Raw genomic sequence first — 23,751 nt, 5'->3', positions numbered from 1 at the left:
TTTCGACAGCATGCTGTCAAAGCGAGCAGTGAAGAACTCAGACTGATGTCAGAGTATATGCTGACCCCAGCCAAGCATCTAAAGCTTCATTTTCAACAGGCAACAAAAGCAGTTACGGCACCTGTTCCTATCACAGAATCACTGTGGCCGTAGCATTTTTTTTTGAAGTGCTGCGTTTTAACTTTGCCCTCGGCTTTGTGTGAATTCTTAAACACTTACAAAAAGACCTTGTGTGTTTTTGTCCTCATTAGGATAGGCCATGATGCTGGTGTGTGGAACAAGGTTCATATTGTTAAACGGCAATTGTGTGCCAATGCATCTCAGGTGGTTATCCGAAATAACACAAAATTAATGTGATGAGTGGTGTTTCTAATTCATTTCTACAGGTATAATTAAGTAACATAGCATTTTAACCTTTAAAAAGTAATGAGTTATGTGTAATGCATTACTTTTTGGTGTAATAACCCCGATCTGTTAATGCTCCTAACAAGAATCACCTTGCAAGATGAAAAATTAGGCTCAAGGATACCCAAGGTAGCGTAAGTGTAATGTCAAGGGGTTCTGAACAAGCATCCAAGTGTGACGAGCTGGGTGTCACCATTATGGTGACCCCTGGTATTCCAGCAGAAGCCAAAAGACACCTTGGGCATATCTCTGAGAGACCAGCAGATTAAAAAAAAACCCTGGAAGAATCTGAGCACTGGGAATGAGAACAGGCTGCTTTCTGATATGAAACCGCAACACTTCAGAACAGGGGTATCAAATATAAGGCCTGGGGGCCAGAATCGGCCTACCAAAGCCTCCAATCTGACCCACTGGAAGGGTTTGGAAAATGTGAAGGAGAGCATACATTAGATGTATCCACATCTAAAAGTATAGACTTTTAGATGTGTTTTCACAAGTTTTACAGCTTCTTCCAGTCATACTGCACCAACGTAAATAACTAGATAAACCATTATGAATTTATTTTAAATTAACAGTCACAATGAGCTAACAGAACTTTTTCTGTAATTTTACATGTGCATTTCTTACAATTTAAGCCCAAAGCAGCATTTCATTATCATGTAGAAAAACTGAGATATATTGTTGAAATTACACTTCTTTTTTAAAATTAAAATATCTCAGGGATTAAATGTGTGATTAAACTTCTTTACGCTGACAGAAATAGGAGTTTCACTGGTCCGTCCCACTTAAGATCAAAGTGGGCTGTGCATGGCCCACAGTGTGAAACGAGTTTGACTTCCCTGCTGTAGAAGAACAAAGAATAAAGTCTCATTAGCTCTCGGTGCTCCGCTGAGTTTCTCTGAGACTTGGTTTAAACTTTTCTTGATCTTGCGAACATCAAATTTTGTGAATGGAAGTTACACATCTGACCATGCAAGAGAATTTTATTAAGAAAAAGGTTTAGTCGCTTACTTCTGTGGTCATTTTTAATTGCCTCAGCACATCAGTGAGCACCTTGTAAGAGTGAATGCTTCTGTATCTAAGCCTCTTTCATTCTGTGATACTATGAGAAACCTATCAAGATATCTTATTTCCCAGGCTCCTCATTTTAACGGGCTTTTTGTGAAATCACAACGTCAAACAAAACTCAGTTTTACACTTAAAGCAAAACTGAGACTGAGGTCGTTAAGCTGTCAAAGGGATTGTCTCAATATAAAAGTAAGGATGGAGATGTGCACTTTGCCATCTTCACGCTGAAATATTCTGCAAAATATAACGCCTGCTGTTAAATCATTAAAATTACATTTCACTGTTGTGCTCCAGAGCTGAAAAGCCAAGGTAAGACACCCCGGAGTAAAAGTAATTTCTGCTTTTTTGGAGCCCAGAAACAAGGGAGCAAGATGAATGAGGTTTACAAAGTTGAGGCTGCTTCCAGCTGTGCGTCACATTTCAAATTTTGTTTGTACTTCACAAAGTGATGCATGTGCCTCATTTTTTTCTGCTGTATTCAACCTCTCTTTCAAACAGACAGTTCAGTTCTCATTACATCTGTATTACAGAGACAATGTCACATGAAATGCAGGAGTGAAGAATTCACCTCGCTGTGCTTCATCTTCCTGCAGAATTGTGCAGCGCTCCTGTGATGAAGGTAAGCGCTCTCAGAGGTATGTGACCTCTTTGTTAGGGTGATGAATAAAGGCATCTGTGTTTACCATTGATGCACATGCTCAGCATCGGTTTATGTGCTTTTATCTGCTGCGCAGCACTGACCAAGTTACTTAAAAGTACAATAATAATAATAACAGATCATAGGCCCACATCATAATTATGGACTATGAAAGCATTAATTAATGCACTTTGCTACAGTTCAAATAATGCTCAGCTGATATATTAACAGAGAGCTAATATCAGCTGATATTGGCATATATTCTTTGAATGCCACAAACACAGCAACCAGCTGTAAATGAGTAATCCATGACTGGCTGCCCCTTCCTGAGCCTGGTTCTGCTGGACGTTACTACCTTCAAAAAGGCGAAAAAAACTACATACAGCAGATGAACAGTTTCCTTAAGAAACAGAAAGAATTCCAGCAAACACCTGACGCAGGATCTGAGAGATGTATCTGGCCCTTCAGTTGATCCATCTACTGTTCACTGAGGCCACATCAGAAATCATCTCAGTGGAAGGGCGGCTGTCAAGTCATTCTTAAGGAGAGAAAACAAGGATAAAAGGCTGAGATATGTACACAAGAACTGGACTGAAAATGTGGGGCGATGAATCCAAATTTTTTTTGAAATTTTTGGTTCAAATCATCATCAATGTGTATGTAGAAGGTCAGGAGAGAGGTACAACAGTGAGTGTCTATAACCATCTGTAATACACAGTGGAGGCTCTGTCTTGGTTTTAGTTGCATTTCAGTTATTTGTGTTGGAGATCTTGTCAAAATCCATAAAATTATGAACACAGAAAAGGACCATTGATTGATTCACCATGCAATACCATCTAGAAAACATCTGATTGCCATTGGCTTCATTTTTCAGGATGACAATGATCCCAAACACACTGCCAATGCAGTAAAGCATACCTGGATAGAAAAACACACAATGAAGCACTATCAGTCATGGATTGGCCTCCCCAGAGCCAGAAACATCCAAAGGAGAGCTTTGAATGTCATTCAAGAAGCCGGTAGAATTATTCCTGAAGACTACTTAAGGAAATGACAAGAAACCTGCCTAAAAGAGTTCAGACTGTGCTGAAGAATAGAGGTGGTCACACCAAATGTGGAGTTTCAAGAATTGCACAAACTCTGATTTATACTTTATTTCCATGTATGTTTGCATGAATTTCAATAAATTGTTGCAGCTATTTCATTTCCATTTTTCTAGCAAGTGCTGACCCAACACTTTTACACAGTATTGTACAAGACTAGAGCTCAAACTCTAGTGGGAAAGCAAAATATCTTCATTTAAGACTAAACTAATATGTTGTTGAATTGTTGCCCTCTTTTTGCCCTTTAGAAACGTTACCAAGCCCACAGTATTTATTTTACCAAATTAACTACAAAATATAGCAATTATGAGGAGCCATGAGGTCACTTGTAAGTCATGTTTGTTTGGATTGTTTATAACATTTATAAAGACATCATGTCTCAAGAGAAGACACTACAGGCTTATTTTCATTTTATTATGTTTATTCTAGGATTCTATTAAAGTAGCTTTGCGTGATTTCAGAGTTCAAAATAACCCTCATTTATCTCAAACTGGGCCTTTAAGCCCCCTTAAATATAGAGATGGTTTAAACAGCAGGTGGGTAGGGTATACAGTCAGATCTATAAGCCTGAGCTGACCACAGACCAGGCAGGGATATTCATTCTCAATGACATCACACAGAGACAAAAACAGGCAAAAAAGGGCTTTTACTGTTACATACACGGACCTCATTACTTGAAACGTGTTTGATATAAGCATCCACAAATGAAAAACATAACAGGGCCCCTTTTTGAAAGCTGGACACAGTTCATTAAACTAAATTGTGTCAAATATGTTCAAACTACTCTTTCCAGTAAGTTCCAATAAGGAAAACTGGGGGGGGGGACAGCATTTTAAGCAAACACTAAAAACTTCAATGGAACAACAATAAAGTGTTATCAATAGATGCTCAGGTGCAAAGAGCTTGTTATGATTGCCTGCCGAGTGGGTGCAAGCTAATTGCTCGATGTCGAGCTGTAGAGAGGATAGCGGAGTGTCAAATGCTCTTCAGGTGCAAATTTTCGCTCTGTTGCTATGTGCCATGGATATTACTGTGTGGCTGCTGAGGGCAATGTGCGAGGGTGGACTATAAATACCTCAGAACTATGAAAGAAAGTCTAGTTGCTCTGAAAACAATACATGCATATTTGTACATAGGCACGAATGGGTAGTATGGAACATAATAGCCTGTATTATTTGAAAATTAAGGTTAAATTTGCCTTAATTAAGTGACTTCAATCCAGTAATCAATCAAGCAGTGCTGTTTTTGTCCCTTATGTTTTCTAACTGAATATATGGCTATTTAAGGAGTTGAACCTTTTGTGTATGATGGCCTTAATCATTTGGTTCAACATCATTTCCTCTCTTAGATGGATACAGCCATTTTCTCCCAGTCTGGAGTGGAAGAGTGGGCTCGTGTAGAGCTCAGCTCATACTTTATGGGATAAATTGGGGTGCCAATGCAAGCCAGGCTTTATCGTCCAAAATCAACACTGAGCCTCACAAATGCTGTTGGAGCTGAATGGGAGCAAATCCTTGAAAGCAGGCTCCAAGAATCTTGTGGGAAGCATTCCCATAAGTGTAGGCGCTGCTATCAGCAGATTAATTCTCATGGTTTTGGAATGAAATCATATTAGGGTAGCACTTTCGGGTGTCTACTTGGGTATAAACCTACATCCTTGAGGGAACACCAATATTCTTTGGATGTCTCCCAATCCCAATATCTCTTTGAGCTTTACCTGTGCCATGTGACTATGGGGTCCGGAGATCCAGAAGTGATGCAAGTAAAGGTGACAGATTCCTGGTAGTCAGCTGTGGCATTGAAGGACTGCTGGAACACTGACAACACCGGAGGGACTGCAGACACACACACACACAAAAAGAACAGGAAATAACACATGGCGGTATTAGATCCTGAGAGTTAATCAAATCAATCCGGACTGGAAGCTAAAATTGGACTATCATCTAGCAAAACATTCAGTATTCATAATGCTACATGGTGCAGGATTTTCACAAGAAGCAAATAAAAGACTTTCATGAGGATTGAATTGGCCTTGTGAGTGGCCTGTATGCAAGTGCTGGAAAAACGCTACTTCTGCTGGTAATCCTGTGGGGATTTCAAATAACATTTTGACCCAGCTTTGGTAAAAAAAAAAAAAAACACAAAGGAACCGAATACACTGACGTGAGGCCATTATTCTATTGTGCGCCTCAGAAATGCTCCGTTAAATCTATATAAACAATGGCAAGACAGAAAATGTGTTTCAACATGAAAAAAATAGCTGTGAAAACGAACGCTTTCCTTTTGTGAATAAACTATTCCTGTCAAGCGCTCGAGCTCTGACAATTGTTCCTCTTGTCAGGCCAATTTCTGCAGAATCAAAAGCCGAAGTGCTTTGCTGCCCTAATTTTATAGGTCTGTGGTTTGATGGACATGCAAATGCAAACTCTTTTTTTAGGGCTACAAATGACTCGTATTTATTTACGCAGTGCTTCTTTCACTTTTCTTGCAATCAAAGTGAAATACGCCCTTTGACAAATCTTTAAAATGTCTTCACAAATCATATTTACATATTTTTTGTTCATCTCCTATGGTTTATGTATTTTTTAAAGCACCTGGATCTTGATTTCTAATAAGAGTTTTCAGATGTATTTTTTGGGCCACCTGACACCACTAAATTCAAGAGAAAGGAGAAACTGGGACTCATATATACAAAACAGATGGATAAATAGAACCAGAGGCCTGAAGATTGATGCATTTGACTTTGGAGTGAACATTTATTTGCTTCAGTGCCCATACAACAGAAAAGCTTGGACATCAGAATCAAGAATGAACAGATGTGTCCAACATGATTTCATTTTACCGATAACAATGTTTCAAACAGTCACGATGGTACCGTACCTCATTTTATTCACTGTATATAACCCTCATCTGCATGACTTTATCAGTCTCTTACATCATTGTGGAGAAATTTTGGTCCAATCCTCTTTAGAGCATTTATTCATACAAAATTTATTATTCAGGTCATTTAGATTTGTAGGTGGTCTTTTATTTACTTCTTTAGGTCCCACCACAGCATTTCACTTAGGTTAAAGTCTGGACTTTCAGTTTCAACCATTTTATTGTAGATTTGCTGCTCTGCTTAGCATCATTGCACTGCTGTGTGACCTAATTTGAACCAAAATTTAGCTTCACATTTGACTCTAGAATATGTTGGTATACAGAGGAGTTCATGCCCAGGGTGCCCAGGTGCTGTGGCTACTAAATAAGCATTAATCATCCACCACTGTGCTTGACAGCAGCTATGACGTGTTTGGTTTTAAACCTAAGTGGCACTTATGGCCAAACATCTCCACTTTGGTTCCGTCTGTCCAAAGGACATTGCTCCAGAAGTCTTGTGGTTTGTTCAGATAAAGCAAACCTGACCCATGCTTCATGTTCTTTGTAGCGTTCCAGGCAAACCACACTTATTCAGTCTTTTTCTAATGCTACTGCCATGAACTTTAACAACAACGTGAGTGTGTGGGGAGGAATTGTAATTGTCTTTGTCACTGCAGAACGATGCACTCATAATTCTTCCCTGACTGACAGGCAGCAATAATTCCTTCTCTAAGATTAATACTGATGTCTTTCCTCCTCAGCACTGTGTTAGCACACACCTATAAACTACACGTGTGCGCCCTGTGCAAACGTTCTGCTTTTATAGAGGTGCTCACACGTGCTGATGATCAATTAATTAACTCCTACCTATCCTCATAATTTCAATGGAGGCAGTAAAGGTGTACTTAGTTTTTCACAGGACTTCAAAGATTCTATTACTCTCAGTCATATATTTTTGCACAAACCATATCAAACTACTAGAAGTTCCCTTTAAATTCCTCTTTGTTTTTGCATGTTTTGCCACTGCATGTACTCTCCTTTGCTAAAATATGCGGTTATATCTGTCTAACTAACTGACATGCATCAGTCAGTGTCCACGAGTGTCCACGTGGCACGCTTTGCTAATCTTCCACAAGCAGCTGCATTGGCATGCTGGTAAACAGCAGAGGCCTTGATGACTTTATCAAGAGTATATGGTGAGCACTGTCGGGAACATGTAGCGTGCCCCTGTCATGCAATCACCTGAGGGCTGTCATCTTGTCATTCAGTGAAAGGAAAGCGGAGGAAGAGCAGGCTTTTCTTCGTTCTCACTTGCAATGACAAGGGAATGACAGCTTCATGGTGCAAGCGTGTTTATCAGGCATCTCAATCTGTTTCACAAGCCTGTATTTATGCTGTACTTTGACTACCACTGTACTGTGGTCCTGACCAGTCACAGGAAGTGATTAATCATGTCTGGAGCAGCTTATTGGAGCTCTGGAACATTCACTCCTCTATTTTGCTTCTGCTGGGCAGTTGACGACTATAGGTGAAAATCAATTAAGTGCACTACCTGAAATCCACTGAGTTAGAATAAGTGAACCAGTGAGTTGCAGTACTGTTGTTGATGTCTGTGGTTTAAGCTTTGAATTCAGGTCCATGAACCAGCTAAAGTATCTTTGTGGCCTTTTGTTGTATAACCAGAGTATTTATGGGTTTGTGTTTTCTACTTCTTTTTATTTTTATTTCATTTTGACTTTATGTTTTGAATTTAGTTTAGTTTCCAAAGTAAATTTTCTTATTTCAATTCAGTGTTTTTCAGAGTTATTATATGGAGGGCATATGTCAGAGGCAGGACTGAGAAAAAACAGTAGGTAAAATCAGAGGTAATACAAAAAATAAACACAGAAACATCCACAGCCTTTTGAAAGCTGTTGACTCACAGGTTTGTTTCCATTCAGTCTCAATAAACATGTTTATCAATGTGTCATCAGTCAAGGTGTCATAAACTATACTACCTCTATGTTTTTATTTTAGTTTAATTCGTTTTCCAACTCACAAAATTATTTCAGTTAATTTGCTTTTTTTTAAGTCCATTTTTTTTTTTTTTAAATTTTGGTTTAGTTTTAGGCAACTATAATGTAACTTCTCTCCTATCTATTATCAAATTATAAAGATACTTCATGCACCATGCATGAAGAAATGCATTGTGGGTAAGCAAAAGCACAGGCTGGAAGGATACTGGATCAATCCCATCACATCTGAAGGAAAAGATCAATGCTATCTCCACTTCTCTGTCTTCTCTTGATGAAAAGTCTGCTTTGCATGTTGAAAGGTCACCAAACTCCTCCTCCTTCTCTTTTTTCTCCCTTCTTTTCTAAACGAGGACCATCTAAAAGGTACGGGAGGAAAATAGTAAAAACGACTGAAGTCCAGACAACACGATGAGGACGTGCTATATTTGTCAATTAGCCCACCAACTGCACCTACTGCATTTGCATAATTTCATCCGATTACAGCGTGAGCACAATCGAGGTAAGGAAATACTCTGTGATATCATGTCCGTCATGTGTTAACATCCAGATAACATCCAGCACACCTGGATACAGGCTGATGTGTATGTTTAAATCAAGGTTTTAGCTTTATAGAAGCTAAATCTCGCTTCTTCCACAATGAGCTACCAAAATGAGGCATGTGCTGCCACCGTTGTGTTTACAAGATCTGGTCTGCTTGTAATTAGAAGGCATTAAATTAAAACAAACAAAATGCCCCAAATGCAGCAAATTAAAAACTGAAAATTTGTTCTGTGTGATCAAACATGCACTCATTCCAATTCTCTAATTCTACCGCCATCTCTTTATTTGAGTAAGTTAATTTATTCTCTAAGAAGAGGATCAACAAAACATTAGACCAACGCTACCCACACAGAGGTGTTGGAGCACATGAATGATGAAATTGCTGAAAAATGAGACGCTTGCTATTGGGATCCAAACAAAAACCTGCTTCACAGGTACTGCAACTGGCAGCTGTGAAAGACTTTTTTTTTTTCCCTCTGATCACATCGAAAGAGTTGAAAAAGCTTGAAAGGTCTCACAAAAAAAACAAGCTAAACGTGTTTTCAATATTCAAAAAATGTAAACAGCTCCTCATTTGGGGGTTTTGGAAGTTATTGAGAGATAATGAAAGGAATTTGTTCTCCAGGTGATGACATCCAGAGGACACTTATTCCACCTAGATCTAACCCCCCCCCCAACAACTCAAAGATGAAATTAAATATTAAGAATAGCTTCAGGACTCATTAAACTGCTGCTTTTTGATGAAGAACAGCGGCAAAGCAGGTAGACTTGCCTTTTTAAAAAAATCATACTGTGGATAGGGAATTGTAATCACAAAAAGGCATCAGCGCAGAAATGAAGCAGTGCTTCTGTTCTGTAGTCTTTTTTTTAAAGATCAGTTACACTAACAGCACCAGTGTGTATTACTACAAAGTAAAATACATCAGTACATCTACAGTTCCATAGTGTCTGATCTATGTGCTATCTCATGTTGTCTATGTACTGTAACTCCTAAAAACAAAGAAAAAAATCAATGAAAATCTCCTTTTTTTTGTCTGTAAAATCAACACAATATGGAGTGCATGCACACACACATTTTAGGTGCAGAGAGCTTTTCAGGGATAAAAATGGCCTAAGCAATAATCAAACACTATGAGTCCTTTCCAATAGTTCTGACTCTGCGAGTGAGATGAGCAAGCATCTGGCTGACATGATAACCATTGATTTCCAAGCCAATAGATCTCTATTCTCCAGTGTGTGCCCTCCTCCCCTCTCTTTTCCTATGCAATACGCTCCCACATCAGCGGGCCTTGTTGAAACAGGCCTGTTAATGAGACAAACTGCCAAGCAAGAAGACTTCAAAAGAGCAAATCAGCAACAGGGTTTAAGCATCCAAAAAGAATCTGGCAAGCTTTATGAATTCTTCATGTATTAGTCATATGCTTGAAACTTCAGAGGCTTGGGCGAGATAATGCGAGGTTCACAGACATGCCCACCAATGTGAGAATACATGAAAACGTATTTAAAGATGACTCATTTTAAATGCAGGATCTGGAGGACTTGTTTTCTGTTAGCCCTCTAATTAGCTTCAATAAAGTCAGGATAGCCCGTGTTTAGAAGTTGTGAAATCTTCTTGGTTAATGTCATGACTGTATTACACCTACTACAAATTAAGCGAGTCAGTGTTTTGAGACGAGACCCCTGCTGGGTTCTCTATTCAGGATTTGTTTCGTTTTCTAGATTAACACACAAGTTGGAGTCAAACCAGCCCTGATTTACAACTGGGAATGTAATGTAACAGAGATGGGTATTTATATTCCCTTATTGCACGCGAAGCAGCTTTGACTGATGTTGCTGCAAAATCATGTAAGTGATCCTGAAGGACACAGCCAGTAGTTTCACTGACAGCTCAAAGGGAGAAAATTGTGGGGCTTCGTGTTTGAGTGAGCGAACCCACAATTAATTGGATTTGTTGAGGAAGAATGCAGGCAAAAAAAATCAGAAAGTTATTTCCATTTTACATCATCATCAGTTGCTATAGAAACTGGCTGTTGTGGCTATTGGGTCAGAGATGAATGAAAATCTGTGTTAAAGTGTTAAAAACGAATACAAGTGGCAGATGACAGTGCCGAACACTACAATCTGAACCAAGTAATCCAAAAATTACTGGAAAGTGGAATTATTGGAAAGAAGTTTTTTGAAAATGTATTTATTTTCTTGCTGTGCATTTTGTAATTTATGGTTTATAAAAGCAGACACTAAATTCTGTGACTGAATGTGTTCACAGGTCACAAATCAATCAGAAGGGGGGGTCATTGTCCCATAAACATGAATATATTTAAAATCATTTTTGAAGCTAGATGAGCTAGAGGAGGAACCATGCAGATTTCATCTTCAAACTTGACATCTGTCCTTCATATACATTCTACAGTCTGGCTCCATTCAAGTGCAACAAACTCTGTCTACCACAACCTACGAAGCTAACTAGCTTAGTAGCCCCTTAAAGCTACTTCCTTATTCATTAGAGCTCACCACAGTGACATAGTTCCACATACACCTCCTCCTGTAGATTTATTCCCAGATTTGTGTTAGGTGAATGTGTTAACCACTACAATACAGGCCCGCTTTGTAGTGCTTATACTTACTGAACCTATACCGAGCAGTACTGGACTTTCTCTGGGTTTTACCATATTGTCCTAAATTTGTCTTAAGTTCACTTAAGACACATATTGTAACATTTAGTGTAAATAGATGGTGCAAACTCTTGCTCACCACCAGGGGTCAGCATTTTTCCAGGGGTATGGTATTTTTTTTTTTAGATTTTTCCTGCTGTTCTTTTATATTTGACATGTCTTATTGTTATCTTACTGCTCAAAAGGCTTTGCCTTTTCCCATGCTGCCAAATATAATAACGCACAGCAGTTATGATGTGTTAGTAAAGACTTAACAGGCTGATGTTCCCCATCTTGGCTCTATATTTAAGTTTAGTTGATATCTATTCAACAAAGTATATGCATGTTATGGAAGTTCCTTTAAATTTTGGTAACAGCTTTAGCTCATTTTGGAAGGCTGCAAACTACTTTTAACCGCAATAAATTATAGTAAGTGAATTTCACAAACCATGACAGAAAGCAATAAACAAAAGTAATAAATGGTGAAAATGTGCCAAGGAAATTACAAAATGAAACTCAAGCTGTTATGCAACTGTGCTTTATATTTTCATTTGATTTGGTTTTACAACTTTGTGAGTTTGTAAGTAACTTTCTGTTCTATTGAATCTTTTCAGCATTTTTCTTTAAATTATGTTAAATATAGTCAATGAAAAGCTTCCTTGACTCATATGTGGATACTTTTGAGATCACTTCCTGAAATGTTCTACATTCTTCTAGTCACCAAGCTGTTTTTGCCCTCAGGTTGATTAGCCATTCAGCGGGTAGCCTCCTTCTCTCGATACACCATCATCTTCATCTATGGTCTGCTTTGATGATACGCTGGAGACTGGGAGCTGCAGCAGGTCAGCAGAGCTTCATTTGCTGCATGCTTGCGGGGAAGAAACCACTCTTTTATCAACTGACACATGAATATTTATGACTTCACATTGGTAGGGGAGTATACAGTAAGTTATTTCAGCTCTGCTTCTCGAAAAGAAAATGTTGTTCTGCATCACTGGCTAAAGTAATGTCTGTTAACATGTTGCTGAAATAGAGCAGACACTTCTTCTGACGTGCTAAATCAAAAGAACAGCATGACGTATTGTTGCTGCATGCTGAATATAAAAGCGCAATGCCCAACTTGAAGATGGTTATCAAGTTCAATTGTACTTCACAATAAAAACTAACTAAAAAGACACTGCGGCATTCAATCAGCCAATCATCTCAGCTGGTAACTGGATGTGCAGAAACCAATTCAGGAATAAAATTTACAATTTTGTGCAGAAACTCTAAAAAATATTGTTTGACTGCTTTTTTAACAAAATGCACTAATTCAAGAGGCAATCTCACATATACATAAAATGACTCAATGAAATAATCAACATTATTTTGGGACAAAACACGCTAAATACTCTTTTTCCTGAGCATGCCTGCACTGTGCTGGAAACCTTTGTTTTGGTTTCCTTGACAATGTCACTAAATAAGATGCTTCTGCTGGCAAAGTCTATATAATAAAGTTGGCAAGCAATGTTCCCTCTAATTTTTCATGTGTCTGAGCGACACACAAACTCCCTGAGCGTCCCTTGGACCACTGTGAGCAACAGCAGACGTGTGTTCACGCCAGCATCGAATCCATCCAAGTTACATGGTTTATTAAAATAATCAAATTACAGCATTTACATTTATGTTAGACTACTTTTAATTAACTGCTTTAGCCCACTTACTATCAAAATTTAAAAAAAATCTTGTTCATGACCTGTTTAGTATGTTAACACTATTGGAAGTAAAAATAACTTGAACTCCAATTTTGAAAACAAAACTTTCTTTTTTCTTTTTTTAAATAAAGCTCTGACTTGTATTATGAGTCTTTGGTCTGGGAGAGAGTTCTGTAACTCTGTCTGCAAAATACAGTATATAAAGACCAATGTTTGGCAATTAATTATATAGTTACTTCTTCAAAAAAGTAACTGAGTTATGCAAACAACAGTTTTTGCAGCTGTTTACCTAAAAATGCAGCCAAGGCATTTTTTTTTTAAATAAACATTTCAAACTATTTACAGAACAATCAGGTGTTCTGCATCAAATTTGATGCCACACAAATCATTTGTGCCACTCCAAAAAATAATTTCTGTCCACTATGAGATAAGGAAGAACAACAGCCTGATACCTGCAGACCTGACAACAGGAGATGTGTCACTCCTGTAACACCTGTAACATTCAGCAGTCGCCTCATTGTTCTGACGCACACAACAAAACTATTGACTACACTACACACTAACTACACAAGATTCGCACTAAACGTTGTAAATCTCTCACATCTCTAAACACTGCCATCACTCCTAAAACTTCCCCCTTCCTAAACAACTAAATGCCATGTTGCCATATCATTTTTTGATTGGTCCACATGGTACATTTTTCCACCAATAGGAAAAGGTGGGTTTTTCTGGTGTTGTTTTTGCTCACAGGGCTTTGGAACCCTGTGAGAAGAAAACCAAACATTGCATATATTTTTATCATAACTCTGGTTTTACGTGGCCTATCAACACAATTTAAAACTGGTATAAAGTCCACATATTTTCCGTCAATTGTTCCGTCTGTCCCGCTCACATCTCCAATGGTTGTGCACGTTGTCATTAACATGGCTTCACTCCACATCAGGCACGCTGCTTTGCTAGCTAAAACACCGGTGTCGGCACATAAGGACGCTGTCATAGCCTGTCAACAACGCTGATTAGCTGCGTATATACGAATGTGAATCGCATTACTTTCTGGACTATGGGATAAGGTGGCATCATTCTAATCCCATATGGGAGCAGCCAGTCACTTACTGACTAACACTGCCAAACAGAATTGCTAAAGTTTTAATTTTAATTTCAATTGAGGTTTGATTTTTTTTTTCTTTGCGCAACGCAGATATTCTGTGTGCAGAGACCGTGCCAGCAGTGCGCAATTGCGCACACGCGCACCTTAGAAGGAACATTGTTGGCAAGGTACTTGAAGGTTGGCCTAAGGGCTTTTAAAACTTATTTCAAACATGAAGTGTTCATTCATCCCTCTTTAAACTGAGCTGTTATTCATTCAGAAAAATATTCTGATTAAGTAAATATAAAGCTTAAATGAATGGATTATAAGATTTACTTTGATGGATACGCATTGATACAATTTTGAAATTATACATGTTGAAAATGTAAACATTGCCATCCTTTTTCCCAATTTTCCTGTCTGAATACAGCAAAGTAATGTGTGAAAACTCATTCTGAGGGCTCAGGTTGGTTAACTCTGATTTACTATATTTGATGGGAGTTGTACAGCATGTTTGTATTTCATCTTACAGTTTCTGTTTATTTCATCCTATAGTGTCTGTTGATTGTGTCCTATTAGCAAAGACTGGCACTTGTGAAAATTGTGAGGTCAGTTGCTAAAGTTGTTTGCACATGAGCATTGTGGATTGACCTTTGGTCTTTGATGGCAGACTAATTGTAAATAAGTGTACCACACAGGCTGCCACTGGTTTCACTTTTTCCTGCTCCTTTTTTCAGAGAGACCGCTCATAACTTGCTGCAAAAATCCATCACTTTATTCAAGTAGTTTATGACCTAGAATGGTTGTGAAGCAGAATTCAGAAATAAGGTGAAACTTGCACATGCAACAGAGTGAAAGGTGTTAAAAAATGAACCATAGCAAGAAATGGGATGAAACTAGCTAGTATGACATTTCAAAAAGCAGTTCAAATGAAGTTTTATATAGATGTGTCCAGATTTAGCTTCTTTTCATTGTTGGCTGTAACTATATGTTGGATAAGAATCAACGTCCAGTCTTATTTGGGCACAAATGAGTGTTTCAAGTTTTCCATGTTACACTGATAATTTAGCATTAGAAATTAGGATGAATCCAAACATGCCCTGTAGCTGCATCAGTTTAGTTCTTCATCATTTCTTCTTCTTCTTTTTTCAGAATTCTATAAACACAGAAGAACTGTGTTTCTACCTTTTTTCGCCACAGTTTGTGTCTTACTTTGTGTCTGCCAAATCCCCAGGCATCACAACAGGAAACCGTTTACAGTCTGTAGCTGACAGATAAAACATGGACCCTGTTGTACTCATTGACACACCTGAGGCCCCTAGCAATCTACTTAATCTCCATCTGGTTGTGTTGTCTGACCAATGCAAGGTGTCAATACAGTAGATCTTCTAGCTGCCCCTGTGGCTTACTTTGGAAAATCTTTGCACAAATAGTACTTCTTGCTCTAATTTGGTTTCACAGCTGCAAAGGAAGGGACTAGTCCTAGTCAACACTACTGAAGTGTAATGCTCTACAAATGAAAGGCAGTGTTTTTGGGATCAAACAAGACTCAAGTTCTAGCCTCTTCCACTGCCTACAAAAATAGCTCTTCAGATGAGATATGTAGCTTAAGGGGTTGAAATGGAAATAACTGGAATGCACAGGTTTGCTTGTTCAAATAACTGAGAGTAAAAGCTATGGTATGGGTGATATATGGCTTTCCATAGTTCAACTGTACAGTGCCTCGTACACTTTAGAAAACTCCTTAGGGACTATTTACACCATCAGGAAAAAAGAAAACGTGGATGTAAGTCAGATAGAGATGTCAGAGGAACCACAAGGCAGCACATCCACTGCTTTGTTCTTGGATACTTTGCATACTAACATAGATTTTGTTGAAAAGAAGCAGAGCAGCAGTTTTTCAGATCTCTAAGTATTACTGTGAAGAGCTGAGTGGATGACATGTTCACTTTCTACAGAAAAAAGATGGGGAGCTTGTACTATTTGTCTGCCCCATGACACTAGGTGACATTTAAGCAAATGCCCTCTCTATCTTTTCTACCTTCAGACCAACTCTTTTATGCTAGAGGCTTAACTAAAAGTCTCTCTGAACCACTGCTATCTCAGAACTAAATACCATGATGGCAGTTTGAGAAGTTCTGCAAGAAAAACATCAGTTTGCAATAGTAGATCTTCTACACTACTTGGAGGCCATGCAGCTGTAAACACACAATGGTTTGATTTACTCAACCTGCTGAGACAGAGAGCAGAATTAACATTTACTGAGGCAGGAGGGGTTTAAGTGACCCAGCGAATGTACTGTTTTCCCAGCTTTGTTTTGGTTTCCACAAATTTATGAATTAAGTACCAAGCTATTTAGGTCTTTTGTTTGTCATTTGCCAGTAGGTAAATTTATTGTTTAAAGCTGGTCAGTTTATGTACAAAGGTCATAACAGACTTTAAACAGAGACAAACAACTGTGGAATAAAAGCAGCACTACCACACACACTGTTCCTGGTGTGAGGAGTGACTGGCAGTGAGATAGAAAGAGAGCAGCGAATGTTTTAGCTTGCTATAATTAGGGAACATAAGTGGACAGGTATCAGCTGAGCAACCGAAGCTTAACTAGATTAATGACTGCACCTTTCTAGCAAATGTGCACCTTTGGGGTGTATGTGAGACCAGTCTATGTAGACCCACGAGCCCCACAGTGGGCCCCTTACTTTTAAGAAATGTCGGACATATGTTGGCCTCACATGGTGGGGCTGTGTGGACAGGACAAATCCACAGTTACTTCATGCAGGCTTCACAGCAGTTTTTTTTTAATTTGGATCCCCACAAGGGTTTTCTGAGTTCAAGCCCCATATGGGTATGCATACCTGCTTGAGGCCCAAATGGAAAAAAAAGAATTTGCCCTTAACCACATATCCCCAGAGTTCACGCTACCCAATGTGTACCAGCATAGGCATGTTTGGTGGTTTTCTTTCCCAATGCTTATGGCCAACAGTGGTCAGTTTAGTCCAAACTGCCAATAATAGCAGAGGGTTTACAACCCAGCTCTGCACCAGAGAGAGTAAAGTAACATTTGAGCCCCATTTGACAGTACTTTGGATTTTGGTCAGTTTGGTCAGTGCCATAAACCTGCATTCCTTCTAATGACTAGCAAGTAGCGACTCCTCAGGTTAGCTTAATCACTAGTTTCAAATTCTTTCTATTGATGAAAGAGCATTCCTCGCTCCTCACATACCTGTTCAATAAAATGAATGTGACTTGACGATTTAAAATGGTAGACAACATCTTAATGGAGGACATATCATTGTTCGTTCCCACTTTTACATACAGTTTATATTGTGAATGAGAAGTTGCATCAGAATCATCCAGTTTCATTTCCTAACTTCCAGGTGGACAGCTTTAAGGGAACATTTCGAGTGCTCAGAAAAAAAGGAGACAAAAGCGCTGGTGTAACAGATGTCCCCTAGTCTAGTGGTACCGTACCAAAACTCATTAGTTTCAAGACGACTTATTTAGCTCTAAGTGCTTTATCTATTTCATGAGGACCAAATGGTGCAGCTTTTGTCTCACTCATGCAAAATGTTAAAAGTCTTCACAAACTTGCAGAATAAGTCTCTTGGAGGCAAAGTGAAGTTCACTTTAATGCATCTCCCTCTGGGTGTGGCTCCCTTACGGAGTTAGGATGCTTAGCGAGGTCTGGTCGTCTCAGCACCACATGGCGAGTGTCGTGTCGCTGCAATAATAGGTCGTGCCTCATTGAGCAAGCTTATTGGATCTTCCTCAGAAGTGAGGTAAGTGGTGTGCTAAATTGAATGCAATTCATAGTTTTTGGCGGAGGCTTGATCTGCTATTACATTAGGAGTGAGAGAATTACATAGTTAGAGACAATACTGCAGCTGTTCAACCGTTACAAGATGCTTGTGGCCGTAGTAAAATCACATTTCAATCATCTCAACAGTCTCAGGTGACTCACGGTAAATGAGGACAAATGAGAAAATTAATATGACATCCTTCGATTTTTGGGGCCACAGAGCCCGAAGGCATCGCTAATTAAAATTTTCAATCATACTAAAGAACAGAGAGAATTACAAACTAAAACCACACCCCATAGTAGCCAGTAGACCAGCTAGTAAGTATTTATAATTCACTGAAACTGAATCTGTCACAGCTGACAGCTATTTTCTGATACTACAACTACAGGTCCATGCATTCAACATGAATTTCCATCTGAGTGGCTGCACGACTGTAGGAGCTGTTTCAGAGTCACTGCCTTCACTCTGCAGATGATCAAAACTCTGCAAACACTCAGTGAAATATGTCAGCTTCATGCTATAATACTCTACTAATCTTAAGTAACTGTTAACAAACTGACAGCTTACAGGATGCAGCTATTTTACCCCTGGTCTCCAGACTTAACAACAACAAACTGGAAAACAAAAAAATTAAAGGAACCAAATTAGTGCTAATTAATTATACGAATGATACCTTGTTATATTTTATCTTTTTTTGCAGTCATAGAGAAAAGGTACTGCTAATCTAACCTTGATCAGGTATTATGTTTTTAACCTTGGGCACCTGGAACCCTTAAGGTTTTGTAAGTGCAAAAATAAAAAGAATGAAAGACGTTCAACAACAACAATACTGCAGAGAGGAAACTCATACCTTAATGTATGCTAATCTATTGATACTATGTGTGCAGGAGCATGGTCTGCAAATCTGCAAAGCTTCCTTTAAAGTTCCATCATCACAATTACTCTTCAGCTGAGTTTGTAGTCAGTACAATGTTGGCTAATAGCTATGAAACAAAAGTGGTTGGTGGTTCAGTTCCTGGCTCCTTTAGTCTCCAAGTCAAAGTATCAGTATTGGATACACATTAAAGTATTGGTTAAAGTATTGGTTAACATTAAAGCACTTGTGTGAATGGTTGAATGAGGCTTGCAGTAAGCAAGCACTTAGAAAAGCACTAAATAAGTACCAGTCCAAATATGATGTCAAGTCACCCACAGCACAGATGCCCAGCAGTCTAATAATACTGGTGATTTAGTTTTTTTGATTTTTGCACTATCTAAGAGAATCCTCTGAGATTCAAATGAGACATCTCCGTCTCATTTGAATTTGTCTTCCTCCCTTCAACCGGTAGGATTAGAGAGGGTATGTCATCTGAATGTGATACAGGTCTCGTTGTTGATGGCAATTTTGAGTAACTAAGTAACTGTCATCACCCCCAACCGGTCGCAGCAAATGGCTGTCCCTCTCCAAGCCTGGTTCTGAGGTTTCTTCCTGTTTAAAGCGAGTTTTTCCTTCTCCTATCTCTGTATTATTATAGGGCCTTTATGATACAACATAAAGTGGCGTGAGCTGACTCCTCCTGATTTGATGCTATATAAACAAAACTGATTTGAACTGAATTGAATTAAACTAAATGTCTGCCCAATCATCTCTTGATGGTACTTTATGTGCGTGCCATTGTGGCCATGAGTAACAAGGAATCCGGATTTAATCCTGTAGAGGAACCCTTGGACACAGCTACTATATCCAAGGAAGCCAGCAGTCACACAAATTACCCAATCTCAGTTCAGAGGACTTATGATGAAAAATAACAATACCGAACTCGTTTGGGGACCTGTAGCTGGAATGAGTACAGCTGAATTCCTTTAATAACCATTTATTGGGGGGTAAGTCAAGCAAGGGCGGTACTTCCAGAGTGACCGTATCTTATACCTGTGTTACTACACTTGGATATTTGGACACTTTAGACATACACAACACAGTGTTGCCCTTGTTATTCTTTGCTGTTGTAATCTTTTGTTTTAAAGGCCTCATAATTTTTGTGATTTGTTTTTTCCTGGTTACTGGTATCAAGTTTAAAATTCTACCACTGTTACAACTCCAGCACACCCTTGGAAGCGCTGAGGCAGAAATTAAAGCAGGGGAATCCCTCCATCGCCCTAATCCATTAAAAAAGCTAATTTTTCTTGCTATCCACATTGCTAAACTTTTCCCAATCTGTCACTGACAAATTCCCCAACTGTCAAGCTATACTGAGCACAGATGCACACAAAAACGTCCCTGTTAAATTGCACTGAAGTTCTGGCACCCCGATATGTCAGCATGTATCAGCAATGTGTCTATTTTAATCTACAACAACTTTCCAACTGCTAAACAAGCAGCACTGTGCCGTATCTGTATGTATGTTCAGACTTTACAGCACTAAACTGTCAGCTGTTTTGTAGCCGTTACACTGACTATTAGGAAAAACAAAGTTTTTAGCACTATGGATATTTTTTATTTGGGTGAACTGAATCTCAGTCTGCACGTCCTTGCCCATTTACCCTGATTTTAGTTTTGTGTCCTCCCTGAAGATGCCAGTAGACCACACTTGATTTTTTACTGCAGAAATCTTGGTTATTGTGGTCCGTTGGCAGCTAGACCTCAAAATTGCTCTTGCCCATAAAATCCTGGAAATAACCTTAAACAATCTGTTATTGTTGTACATCAGAATGTCATCACGAATTCAAGTAAATGTTAAAAAATCCTCACTCACCATTGACCACCACTGCAATGTCCACAAAATCGATCTCCCCGCGTGCCTCTACGCTGGCTTCACAGCGGTACACACCCTCGTCAGCCTTGGTCACCTGATGGATCTGCAGGTTGTTGTTTGGCAACACCTGGAACCTGCCTTCACAGCACACGTGAAAAGGAGGACAGAAGGACAGCCGGAGAAAGGCAGAAAGGGAGAGTGGAAATAACAAAAGAAAAACAGCGTATGATAGGGAGAGAAGCGAGATAAGAAAGTTAGAAAAACAGCAGGAGAAAATTGCCATCTCCACTCTTCAGTAGTTAGACTGTCAATCTTCTCTTCAGCACATTTACCTGATAAAGTCCACCCAGATAAACACTTGCACAATTACAGTTCCACACAGTCTCCTATTGTGGCCACTGGGAGATTGGCCTGGATTGCTCCGGCCTCTATCTCATTTCTCCCAAGCAAATATATTTATAACCACGAAGCGTAATTAGAGTGAAATGATTAAAGGAAAAAAAACATTCTTCTCCATGTTTCATCATTACCTTGCTGCTGAAGATTTGAATTTCAATTAAAAACCATGACAGATTCAAGGGGTCACTCTTTCTAATCTGTTCAGCCGTGTGTTTTGTCTGGAAGGAGGACAGGGAAGCGGTGTAGAGTTGTAAATCAGGGAAGAGGCGAAGATGAAATAATGAGTCCTAGTCTGCTGGTTCTAACTGCAGCACCTGCTTTCTATCAGGGAAGACTGTTACTGAAAGTGAATCTTTCTTTTCTTTTAATATTAAGTAGACTACTCTTCTGACATTTAGCACTATTAGCGCTGAAAAGGGTGGTATTACCAGAAAGAGCTTCATAAATGACATACATCAGCCTTCCCTCGAATAGGATGGAAGATGATAGACAATAGTGCCACATAAATACACCCATTAGCTGGCTTTTTCCCAAAAGATGCAGGGTGTGGGTTTGCATTTTATCTCATGGGAAGCTGTATCTTCGAATGTCGCCATCCAACTGCTCAATAATCCGTCCTCTCAGCTGCTTGTTAACATCGTCTCTGTCTGAGTTAGACGCCTCCCTCCAGGGCTGATGGGGTTTCTATTCATAGAATTTTAGACCTTTGTCTTATTGTGAATCCACACAAAAGAAGGGAATAGCATTTCCCAGAGACCTGAATTTTTGCCACATTAGTGAGCCTTTTCAATGACCGAGAGAGAGAAACAGTTGGGCAGGCTGAGACTGACAAGCTTTTTTTCCTCTCAATAATTAAGTGTTTTTGGCATATTTACATTTGTCGTGCAATCCTTTTGAGATTATCACTCACATGCAACTTTTATTATTACCATAAATTACTAAAATCTTCAATATCACTATACACACTGACTATTCACACTTAATCAGTGGTACTTTATCCAAGTACTTTCTTTGACTAGAGACTTTGGGATGATTTGATCCAAAGCATTTCACACTTAAACACAAAATAAATATATATATATATATACATATATATATATATATATATATATATATATGTATATATTTTAACAGGAATTTACCTTTAACACATGATTAAACAGATACATTATATGCTTATAAACAAAAAACAGATAACTTAAGCAGATTTAGCCAGAGGATGAGAAAATGAATAACGACATATAACCAATGCTAGGAAACTGTATTTCTGTGTGTCTGAAAGAAAAAAAATACAAAATACTGCTATCGGTCTCCTGTATTGGTCACGCACTAGTCTAATACAGTTAAATATTTGTGTGTTATTTCTAATGTATCCCAGTACAGGTCTTACAAAGGGGGAACTTTGCCATAGATGCTGCAACTAAATAAACTAAATGACATTTTAACATGGTAGTCTAAAGGGATTAGGTATTAGGCAGGTAGTTTTCAGCAGGCTCCTACTTGTGTTTTTTAGCCATCTTCTTCTCCTTGGGACTTTGCACATTTGTGGGCGTGCAACTCAATCAGCGTGATACCATTGACAGGAACGATGTATCATGTTATTCATGCACAAAGTAGAAAACTGTTCTTTACTACTCTCAGTGGACAAAAACTTTATATTATATATGCTACTGGCCTGTTACCAGTTAACCTAATCACTTGCAAAATGTTCCTGCAGTTGTTTCTTTTTAGCATCACTTAATCGCCCTTTGCTGCCCCTGTTGCCCCTGTTGCAGCTTTTTTTGAGACTAGTTGCTGCCACCAAACTGAACATGAGCAAATATTTTCCTTAGAATGGTGCATTTTTCTCACGTTAAACACTTGATATGTTTTCTGTTTTGTGCTCACAAGATTTGAAAAACTGGATTCTGCTTTTATTTATATTTTTACAGTATAAAGCCTCTCAAATTTTGGGCAATTACAACTCAATTACTTTTAAAGAACAGTCATTGATACTGATTTTTGATTACCTACTGTAATTCAGACTTCACATCCCAAAACATAACTTTATATTGTGTCCCTGATCTTGAGGCCTTCTGAATACCTTTGAGCTAACCTAACAAGCCATTTTTTGTTTGGTCACTGCAAATGACAGAGCAGTAGGATGTAATTTCCCACGGCAATTAAAAATAAAAATTAAAAAAAAGCACCAAGAAATGTAATGAAAAAAGCCTATACGTGAAATCAGGGGGGGGCAAAACTTACTGTGGTGCTCCTCAGTGATCTCTTTGTCCTGGTAGTACCACACCACCACGGGCACCGGGGAGCTAATGACGTCACACACCACCTCTGCTGTCTCACCATAGCGGAACTCCTGCGGTGACTGAACATCCTGGAATGTCAGCCTCTCTGCAAGATCAAACAAGATGAAGATTGAACAGATTTTTCCCCCCTCTGAGCATTCAGAACAGACAATTTATTGCAGGTCTGAACATCAAAAGGAAAATAAGCAGAAATTGTTGCGCTTTTACTGCCCTCTTAACTTAGACTATTTGGAGACCAAACGTAAAGTTAGAGCTTTAAAAAAATAGTTTCCTTCCACTTGTCTTCATCTTGGCTGTATCCTGTGAGGAAGGACATTTTAATGTACTTTGCTGTATTTCTTGATAATATGGGTTTACGTGTTAAGGTGACCTACTAGCTGCTCATCTTGTGGCTAGGCAAGAACAGTCCCTGCAAAGGTACAACAGCTTTTTTGTTTCGAGAATACAACTCTTGA

General features: G+C 38.8%; 1 protein-coding gene across 2 annotated transcripts in view; it reads right to left on the bottom strand.

The window, feature by feature from the left end:
- ncam2a (neural cell adhesion molecule 2a) overlaps positions 1-23,751 on the bottom strand; it is a 403,653-nt gene that overhangs the window by 97,274 nt on the left and 282,628 nt on the right. For both annotated transcript variants that reach the window (XM_006792777.3, XM_006792778.3), the window contains exons 4-6: positions 23,238-23,381; positions 20,595-20,732; positions 4,931-5,048 (exon numbers count right to left, since the gene is read on the bottom strand). In XM_006792777.3, the coding sequence (XP_006792840.1) occupies positions 4,931-5,048; positions 20,595-20,732; positions 23,238-23,381 (400 nt within the window). The remainder of the gene's footprint in view (positions 1-4,930; positions 5,049-20,594; positions 20,733-23,237; positions 23,382-23,751) is intronic.

The sequence above is a fragment of the Neolamprologus brichardi genome, chromosome 23, assembly GCF_056152115.1.
Source record: "Neolamprologus brichardi isolate AB-2024 chromosome 23, ASM5615211v1, whole genome shotgun sequence".
Taxonomy (NCBI): Eukaryota; Metazoa; Chordata; class Actinopteri; order Cichliformes; family Cichlidae; genus Neolamprologus; species Neolamprologus brichardi.
The sequence above is the reverse complement of the archived record's forward strand: the minus strand, read 5'-3'. Positions and strand labels throughout refer to the sequence as shown.